Source organism: Sander lucioperca, chromosome 20, assembly GCF_008315115.2.
Source record: "Sander lucioperca isolate FBNREF2018 chromosome 20, SLUC_FBN_1.2, whole genome shotgun sequence".
In the NCBI taxonomy this organism is placed as follows: domain Eukaryota; kingdom Metazoa; phylum Chordata; class Actinopteri; order Perciformes; family Percidae; genus Sander; species Sander lucioperca.
In genome coordinates, this window is record NC_050192.1 from 13,860,047 (window position 1) to 13,870,195 (window position 10,149).

The following is a 10,149-nucleotide window of genomic DNA, read 5'->3' on the forward strand; positions in this document are numbered from 1 at the left end:
AAGTTTAACAGAATTTTTTTTATAAAATTTTTTCGAAGTGATAAAATAAAGAGACGTTATACATTTATATAACAATGAGTGTATTTAAAAGCAATTAAATGCTCAGGAAGGGAGTTTAAAGCTTTAAACACAAGTAATATCAGTTAATTAAAGTGTGATTTATGGTTCTGCGGAGGATCCACGTAGAGCTTTCGCCGTAGCCTATGTATGTAAGTGGCCTGAAGTTTATACTTGTGCGTTGGTGTGTGCGTCGATAGCCGGGCCGCTACACATGTGCGCATGGGGAGTGTGTAGTACGGCGAGTGACAGCGATTAGCTTCAAAGCGCAGAGTCATAGTGTGAGAAACAAAGTGTCTCCCCTGTGCTTTCTGACCACGGTCGGAAATCTGTAGCAGGAAAAAATAACCCTCTCCTTGAATTCATGTTGTTTATGGAGAAGGAGAACCAGGAAATGAGTGGGGGGAAATGCAATGCTACCAAGCCACAGCCGAGCGGCATGCGTCGCCGCAACATGTAGTTACATTTTTCGAGAGGTGCACGTCAGGCTACGGCGTAGGGGCCGTGCCTCCTCGTATGTGCGTACGTAGCCACGGCATAGATTTAACGCAGAAGCATAAATCACACTTAATGCCAGTCTTTGTGCAGATGCACCATCAGATATACTGACTTAAATACGAAGAACAAGGGGTTTTCAAAAGGCTGATGACACATGAAACTCCTCTGAACTTAAACACGACCATCCTCTGGGCGAAAGCCAAAAGTCAGGCCATGAAAAATGTATCAACTCCATGTTGTCGCTTCCTCCTGAAGGTAATATAGTTTCTCGGAGGTATGAGGCTGCTGAATGGGTGCATTGATTGCAGGGTGCTTGTGTGTGTGTGTGCGCTCCAAACTCCTAGGAAACCAGCCAACATTATTGATGGGACTATTTGTAGCACTGTGACATTAACCTTTATCATATGATACTCGCTGCCGTTATGGACTATTTTTACTGCGTTATAGAAGTAGGACCCCAAGGAGTAAATATACTGTGCGCGATGTATGTTGGACCTCCATTATTTCCTGCACTTGTATCAATAACCCAAGAAGTTCCATCACAGAGCCGCATATCTAGGAAGGTGCAGGCAGGGTGTACTGCTCAGTCAGTTTCACTGACATCGTCACCTTGGCTGCAAGATCCTTCACTTTGATACGTCGAAGTAGCAATAAATAAGATTTGTACAGCCCCTTCGTTTAAAATGATGTTCATATATCTGTCAAGATTTCAAAGAGAAGTAGCGATTTCTGGTTTTTTTAAAACTCACTTGCTAACTCCTCTTCCAGTGAAGCTACTGCCGATTTTATTTTCAACAATGGGGAATGATGCTTTGAGCATCTTAACATCAACTAATCTTGGTCAGTCAGCATCATTGTGCCAGTTTATCTTGTATAATAAACATGAGCAAAGATTAGGGATCCATTTCTTACAGCTTTTGTGTTTATTTCACCATCCTTACCCTTTAGATTACATACCCAATACTAAAAAGACAGCAGAATATTCAAAGTTCTACATAAATAACCTGCTAAGATTACAAGGTAGTGCAACTTAAATACAAATTCAACAAAGTGTTAGATCATTCACAACATGTCTTGACATTGCTGTGAACTAACTAGACCTACAAGACAAATGCTGGCAAAATTATATAATTTATGTTCACACACAAAAAAAAAAAAAAAAAAAGCCACCTAATGAATATTAACATGAGGAGCAGACAAATATACACTATGTACAACACCACCGTCTAAGTGTGGATACATTAAAGTTATACTCCAAACCTATTGTTTGATTATCAAACAAACACTCACCTCCTGTAGACTTGAATGGAGGCTATAAAAAGAATGTTTTGTCCACTACAGAGCATCTGTGATAAAGCCACCTTTCAAGTCTACAGAGGGTCAGGGTTTGATATTCAAAAGATAGATTTCGAGTGAGGATCACAGGGACACAAAGTCGTGACAATTCATCTAAAAAGCAGGGAAGCCTGATGAATAGGGTATTAGAGTGAAAAACAAAAAGATAAAAAGAGTTAAAATTCTCCCACGTCCACTCTCTTGTCCCTGAACTTGCTTCTGGCCTTGGTCCGAGCCTTGAATGCAGCAGAGTTGTGGAGATGCTGGAAAATTGGGGTTGTTAATGCAAACATAGAAAAAAAAAAAAAAAGAAGCTACAATTATATGCAGTATTTGATGTGGCAAACACACCAAACATCAAGCTTTCAAAAAGTAAGATGCTAGAGTTTTAAGTGCCTTTTGACACAAGGATTATTACAAAAAAAAAAAAAGAAAACTACCATGTGTACATACCCTTTCAAAGCGAGAGATTTTCATGGCCTTCATTGTTGCTGAATCAACCAGCATAGGTGGTCCCAGTTCAAAAACGTCTCTGATGAATTCATTTGCCTTGATTAGGAGAAGAAAAATCATTAGAAACTATTCTACGAACCATTACAAGCATAATACAAAATGTAAACGACAGTAGCTAGATCATTTTAGATACCGTTTACAGTGTTAGGTGTTCTGAAATATGTTCCATTGTCTCACTTGTGAAATGTTGCACTTGTAAACAAGCATTTGCTGCCAGCCAGAGTACTGACTACTTTCCAGCTAGCTACTTGTAATGGCTTTTACAATACGCAACATTATCCTAAATTAAGCTGCAAGTGTTGTCTTCCTGCATCAGGCAGGCCTACTGATCTTCACGGTCTTTTAGTGCTATTTCAGTGCAGGAGAAAAGCGCTCCTGTTACACATCACCTAGTCTCGCATTGCCAGACCTTCCTCTACAGCGCTGTGGCGGAGGGTCTGGCTAGTCCACAGAGCATTCCGGGATGGGAGAAAAACATGCTCTGGTTTACAGTATTGGCATTTCTTTAAACCAATCACAATCGTCATGGGCAGCGCTAAGCTCCGCACGGAGCCTCGGGAAAGAACTTGTTTTGATGGAACGTGTACGTTCAAAAGTTGTTTTAGTCGTGCGAGAGAAAACTCAGATTGGACACAGTCTAGCTAGCTGTCTGGTTAACTGCTCCTCAGATCTCTGCAGGGTAAATCCATAGTCCTTATAAAAGCTACCAGTTTAAAACTCCAACATAAAGAAAGCGGAAGGTAATGGACATCCGGCCGTTAAGAGGTGCATCCGGCGGAATTTCCGGCAGCACCGGAGCAATCCCAGAAGCGAAAGTTGTGGATATAGACTACACATCACCCAAACCAACCTCATGATTCTGCAATGCAATTAAATTAATTGTCGACTTGCATGCATTTTAATTTTGAGTTGTCATTGAATCAAATATTTACGCCATTGTCCAACACATTTAACGAACATACCTGTAGGTGGTAGTTCATCCCAGACCCCACAAACTCTCTGAAGGCATCATATGTCCTCTTTCTGACCCAGCTGTCAATGGTCATACGCTCTGTCCCAAAGCGAATGGTCTCTGACTGGAAGTCAGCCTCCTGGAAGAATATAGATGAAGATATGAGGTGAGAAAAACTAACCCATTGCCAGAAACAGATTCTTAAATTGACAGCCACAATCCACCTATAGCCTGTCACTTTATGTGACGCAGGATGAGGAGGAAGCATCTAAAAAGTCAATTAAAACCTAGCAAATCAAGGTGCTGTCAACTGACACTGAACACCCACCTCAACAGCCTTGAGTACGTCTCTGAACACCGACCGCTGCTTCCTCTTGTCGGTCTTGGCTCTGTGCTTGTTACAGTCTGTGGCCAACGCGTTCAGTTTGTCACACAGTTCATCCCAGTCATCAAACTCAAACTCCTGAAAGGACACAGAAAGAAATGCTGCATTCATGACCAATGAAAAAGTAAAAAAAGAGAGATAGAAATAGTCAGGTTATCATGCAATTTTGAGCAAAATAAACATAATACAGGTCTCTTTTGTATCCAACATCAGTAATTTAGTGTCAATTTTAGTCCCAATACACTGCACTACAGGAATGACAATGAACTTACAGAGTCCATGTCTCTGGCCAACTCAAAGAGCAGGGCGATGGTCTCTCCTGCAGCAATTCTCATGTTGACATCCTCACTTTCGAGCAATCTTGGTAGTTTAGGCAGGTGTCTGCACAACAAAACACGTGCATTGAAAAATATTTTTAAAAATATTAAAATTCTTAAATTGTTTTCGTACTTATCTGGGTGGCAGTAAAATAAAATTCTGTGTGGTTAAGGAAAACTTAACTTTAGGTAAAAGGTGGACAAGAGTTGCTTACTTGCACATGATGTCTTTGAGCTGGCTGGCAGTGCAGATGGTGAGTAGCAGTGCCCAGGACAGCAGGGCGTTGGTGTGGAGCTGGCTTGTCTGGGGATTGATCAAAGGACAGGTACCATCCTTCCTCGTATAGGACCGGGTGAACAGATTCTCAAAGCACTCCATGGTAGAATGCACGTCCTAGAACAGGAAACAGCAGGGATCATATGAAGACTGGGGTTTGCAATGCAAGAATTAAAATGCTGGAAGTGTTCAAAAACACTTCAGAAAAATATACAGTACATCAGTCATTACAAATAACGTGAATGACTTAACTAATTATGTGAGGCATGTACAATATCAGCCTCCAGTACTGTTGACATCACGAATGTTAAGACTGAATGAGGCACAATGTCAAAGCCGATAATAGAGTACAAATTAACAACTGACAAAAAGTTGTAGAGGAAACATAATGGCAGCTTGCCCTCAAGCCCAGAGTTGTCAAGCCACAGAAAGACACCAAAGGTGATCAAGAACTTACCAAAATGTCATCTTCTGCCACTAAAGTACAGAGGCCCAGACTTGTCGCAACCTATTACAGAAGCAGAGATTTGTTCAGTCGACTTCACTCCAGTGTATACACTATGATTTCCGACCAAAATCACATAGTAGCAGCTACAGTGTGGCTGCTGTTCCTCAACCTGTCAACAGTGCATTATTCCAATGTCATAAAAATATATTGCTCTGCCACCGACAATATTAGGCACTCACAGCCTGTCTGGCTTGTAGGTTGGCTGATCCATCTGCCAGGATGTTTTTGAAGATGGGTTTCAGCGTCTTGAACACCTCCTCGCTCTCGATGCCAGAGCCCAGCTGGATACACAGCAGGCAGGCTAAAGAAGCTGCTGCCCGCTGCTCCTCGCCTTTGCCTGACAGTGAGAGGGGTGGGCATTAACGTGTTCCTCAAATTCAGGGGACATTTGTCATGATTGGATTTATAATATATAATAACAGATCTTATTAAATTAACTTACATGTACAACTATTACATTTTTAAGTTAAACACAGCATTTCACTACTCTCTCTCTCTGTGTGTGTGTGTGTGTGTGTGTGTGTGTGTGTGTGTGTGTGTGTGTGTGTGTGTGTGTGTGTGTGTGTGTGTGTGTGTGTGTGTTGCACCATCAGAAAACAGGACCAGACTTTTGAAAACACATTTTATTATCTTTTCTGGTACCTTTCTTGAGGCAGCGTTCAATGCTGTCTGTGATAGTCATCCTTCTCTCTGAGATGAACTCACACAGGATCCGTGTGGCCATTGCCGTCTTAAGCCCATCCAGTGCTCCTTGTCTGGTCTTAGCACTGAGGAAACAGGTACACAAACATTCATTTTGCCATTATACAAATCATTATCTCTCTCCTTTAATATTGGCCTGGCTGAAGAGTGATGCATGACAGTGAAATTCTTCATGGAAAAAAAAAAAGTTAGCCAATGCAAGGAGCATGTGCTAAACACCCACTGCTTTGGCCAATAGCATGGACTAGGGCCCTATGAGTTAAATGATTGAACAACACTAAGCAATTAGATCAATTTCAAATTAAAAAGTTTCTATACATATTGTTTTGTGAGCCAATATGTTCATGCATCTCATGTTAAAGTGAAACTTTGCACAGACATGTTACCGTCTGCATGCGACGATCAGATAACATGTGTATGTACGCTGCTTACCTCTTATCAACCGTGCTGTCTATGAACCCCTTCAGCTTGTACTGGAAATCCTCCTGGGCTGTGTCCTCACTGGCCTCTCCACCTGGCAACACCACAAGATGTAGAAACATGCCTGATATGTTTCACAGTATCGATACGAGTTACTGGACACAAAACATAGGATGAACTGCACTTTTCATGGTAGGGTTCTGTAACTTTTAGGGGGTCCTTGATTTCAAATAAAACAAAAAACTGTCAGTTTTACTCATACGTTTGCCCAATAAGAAACTTTATGGCAAAATTTAAAGCAAGAGATAAGCTAGGCATCTAGTACATGACTTATGATAAGTGCACACTAACTGCAAACACTGGCCCGTGCCAAACACCCAATGACAGCAAAGCCAGCATACATACTTAAGTTGAAACGAAGACTGAAACACATATAAAACCCATAATTGCATACCCAGATGTACACACAAACCTACCTTCATCTGCGACACTGGCAGTGTCACTGAAGCTGCTGCAATGACTGAGGGTCTCAATAGAAGCATCCTCATCACTGAAAGGCTGCACATTTCCATGCTGCCCACCTGAGAAATAGACAGATATAAGCACAGAAATTGCTATTTAGCCTAATCAAATGCATTAGTACAGTACAGCAGGTCTGGTTTAGCCAGTTATGTAAGCCCAGCTGCACACAGGTACTGTAGCAAATACTGCAGTTATCTAATCTGTCCTTTGCACGCCTTATCCTGCTGTACTTTCTATATTATATGACGATGCAACATGTTGGCAGGGTCAAGGGCAACCCACACTTGTGTTGACTGTTTAAACAACATTATGTTCAGGTTTGAGGGACATGGGTCAACACAAGTGAACTTCTGTGACGACATGACAGAAGCTCTGACAATCTGCCACAGTGATCGATTTCAGCTGCTAAACTACTGTTCAGAATAGAAGCATTCAGTTTTGGTATAGTCCAAAAACTGTAGAGCAAGCAACTATGTGTCATGGAGGGCAAGGAGGAAGCAAGTTTTTAATCCAGCGATTATCAGTCCAAAGGGCAACATTCCGAATACTGTTAATTGGAGAGAAAAAACCGCAGACAACAGGCACCTTAAAACACAATACTTAAATGGTTGCCAGAGTCTACTCTATGCAGAATATGTAGGTCCTCCTGATAACAAGACGAGTGTGGGAGAGTTGTGAAAAATCACAGCTAAAAAAAAAAAAAAAAAGGGGTGTAAAAATCATCAGTGTGTTCATTTTTTTAAAACTAAAATGATTTGGTTGTATTAGCCTTATTATTAAAACATACTATGTAGGAAAATTGCTTCCTCAATGTTTGTGAACCGCAACCAGACTCAACAGGCATATTTGGCCATGGATTTACCTCTGTAAAGCTTATCATTGAAAACACGTCTTAGTAGTCATAATCAAGAAGGAATATGTCAAGCCATGATACATGCTATAGGCAGCACTGTCAGCTGATTTTGAAAGGCCACTTTATCCACCTAACGAGGACATTTCTGTGTTGACGTGGCCTCTGCTCTGCCCCCACGACAGCTGATTTCTGAGAAGCGGGCGCCGCCTCTATTCCACCCCGCTCTCTGGAGTCCAAAATGTCCACCTTCTGTCGCTAGACAATAATAATCTATTACTAACCAATATACAAAACGGTTATCTGCCATACATGGTTGTGTAGTCAGCCAACGTTAGTCGGAATTAATACTAGTAACGTTAGCCACACACTCGGCTAAAGATTAATTAAAGTCAATCTTAACACAAAACGATCTCACTTTACAGAGTTCAAGCTGGCTAGCAATAACGTCATGTTTTTGGTTTGCAGACCTACAACAATGTTCATTTCATAGAAATAAAATGGATTTTTATTTCTATGGTTAATGTATTCTTCTACCGAGTCAAGTTGTCACAGCAGTAACATTATGTTTATTTAAATTAACTTGACCTAGCAACCAAAGCTGCATCTTGCTAGTGGGGAGTTGACAGTAACGTTAGTTAGCTAGCTAGCTGACGTTAGCTTGTAACGTTTAAGTTAATTGAGGGCTCTCGTGAAGTATAAATTAGTTTGTGACCATTAAACGAGTGTGTCAATAAATATGAAGGAAACGCATATTGTCGTATGGTGGAACGTTTTTGTAAAAGTAGCTAGCTAATGCTTTGTGTGACCACGGCTAGTTAGCTTTGTGTTTTCACATAGGCCCGAACTCTGACGTGTGTAGTCCTTACTATAAACACGTCCAACTCCACTCAATGGACTGACAACACGAAAAGAACTACAACTACCGTCAGCATAGAGAAGCCAAATAAGCAAGGCCAGAGCAATGCGGCTGGGTCGCTTACTTACCCCTGCCATTCTTTTTCTTGGTCCTCGGCATTTTCGTGCAGATAAATGTATAATTTGATCCAAAATCAGCCAATACACGACCAGCTTTTATTATATTGTCTCGTAAAATGAAAATATTCCCGTGGCACAGCGGATAAAAAGGAATTGAAGGCGATCTGGGGGATACACTGTTGACCGAGACGATACATTTTCCCTCATAAAACAGGGCTGCGTAAAAAGAAGGCTGCTCCGAGTATTTATACCAGCTGACATGTCAGGAGAATGTTTCCCGGCACCGCCGACCAATCCGGGAATAGGAACAAGCGTCGCGTGTGTTTGCGCGTGATGCAGTGGACAAAAACGTGGGCACAAAAAAAAGCCGAAATTGTTATTTTTGGTAAACAGTCTATGGTTTTTTTTTAATGGTCATTACATTATTACAATTACAATTTGAGACGTAGTATAAATCAAAGGAAAAATTAAACTTCTGATAAAGCAACAAAAGAACAATTGACAAAAAACAGCTGCAAAAAACACAAATTGTAGCATTGTATTTAAAACAGACAGTGGTTGGGATGTAAATCTTAATACACTGATGACAGGAATGTATGGTGAAATATAAACAGCGAATGCCTGTGTGATCAGTGGTGGAAACTTAGTAACAGAATACATTAACTCCAGTTCTGTATAGTGTTACTTTCTACTTCACTGCATTTCTGAGGCAAATTGGCTATTGTAGATAATACTCCACTACTATGTGAGAGATATGTAACTTTGCAGACTCAGATAAAATATGATGCATTGTTATAGATTATACAAAAAAAGCAGTAGGCCTAGTTTTAAAGATAAGCTCCAAATGTATCAGCTACATTAAAATGCTGCTTACACATTAGATTAAAACATCATTACATCAACATCAATACTTATGTAAATATTGTAGGCTTATAATTATATAACATCTCTGAAAAAGACCATTCTGCATTTAGCTAATAACACTGATACAATTGTACTTCTACCTATGTAAAAATGCAGTACATTTACAAACCATACTATTTATACTTTGGTATTGCAACTTTTACTTAAGCAAAGGCTCTGAGTACATCTTCTAACTATATGTAATGCAATTTGCATCTTTATGGAGTATATGGCATTACAGGGCTCTCTGCCATGATGCTGTGATTGTAATTATTGACCTCTGTCAGTCAATTGACACTGATGACAGTGATCTGTGATGCAGTTGATGCTGTCATTTTATGCATCTGTGATACAATTGATGCTGTGATTAGAGGACTGTAATGCAACAGATAGGGCTCTGCTGCAGTTATGTTATTATATAATGCTTTAGAAACTATGAATACAACCTACTGTGATGACAGTCATCTGAGAAACAATACATAATGTGGATTAATAATAATAATAATGCATTGTATTATTTGCATTATTAATCCACATCATGCATTGTTTTCTCCGAAACATTAATTTGCCATGCAGAATATGTACACTATAGTCATGCTAAATTAGACAAAATAACAAAAATAATAACAAATATTATTTTGGTGAAATTCTTAGACAGTTGGAGGTGCACTTAAAGCCCATTTTTAGTCAATTTCCTAATAGTGTTGTTTCTAAAATATGTATATGTATATGTAAATATTTAAATACATTTTTTTAAGTTTTTGCTGGGGTCAGCTTGTGGACACGGTTCCTGTGTGCCTTTGCCAAGTTTTCTGTTTTTGGCAACGAAATCTGTACTTAAGCAGTTACACAAATTTGATAAAATAGCAGTATATAGGGGATGTACACAGTGTCCAATATAATGCAATCCAATGTGAAAACACTTCAGTGCT

The 10,149-nt window shown here is 40.0% G+C and overlaps 1 protein-coding gene across 1 annotated transcript; it reads right to left on the minus strand.

Moving 5' to 3' along the window:
• Positions 1 to 1,448: 1,448 nt before the first annotated feature.
• Positions 1,449 to 8,586, minus strand: ifrd1 (interferon-related developmental regulator 1). The gene is made up of 12 exons (XM_031284866.2): positions 8,324 to 8,586; positions 6,441 to 6,545; positions 5,977 to 6,058; positions 5,485 to 5,609; positions 5,022 to 5,179; positions 4,792 to 4,842; positions 4,273 to 4,451; positions 4,013 to 4,121; positions 3,684 to 3,818; positions 3,366 to 3,494; positions 2,344 to 2,439; positions 1,449 to 2,153 (listed from the first exon to the last, which is right to left on the minus strand). Exons 1-12 carry the CDS (start codon positions 8,352 to 8,354, stop codon positions 2,067 to 2,069), a joined length of 1,287 nt encoding a protein of 428 aa, XP_031140726.1. The 5' UTR covers positions 8,355 to 8,586; the 3' UTR covers positions 1,449 to 2,066.
• Between the last annotated feature and the right edge of the window lie 1,563 nt (positions 8,587 to 10,149).

Coding starts and splice junctions, on each gene's coding strand:
- ifrd1 (XM_031284866.2), bottom strand. CDS start 8,354: ATGCCGAGGACCAAGAAAAAGAATGGCAGGG. Junction 6,059..6,440: donor TGCCAGTGTCGCAGATGAAG/GTAGGTTTGTGT, acceptor TGGTGTTGCCAG/GTGGAGAGGCCAGTGAGGAC. Junction 3,495..3,683: donor ACGTACTCAAGGCTGTTGAG/GTGGGTGTTCAG, acceptor ATATTCTTCCAG/GAGGCTGACTTCCAGTCAGA.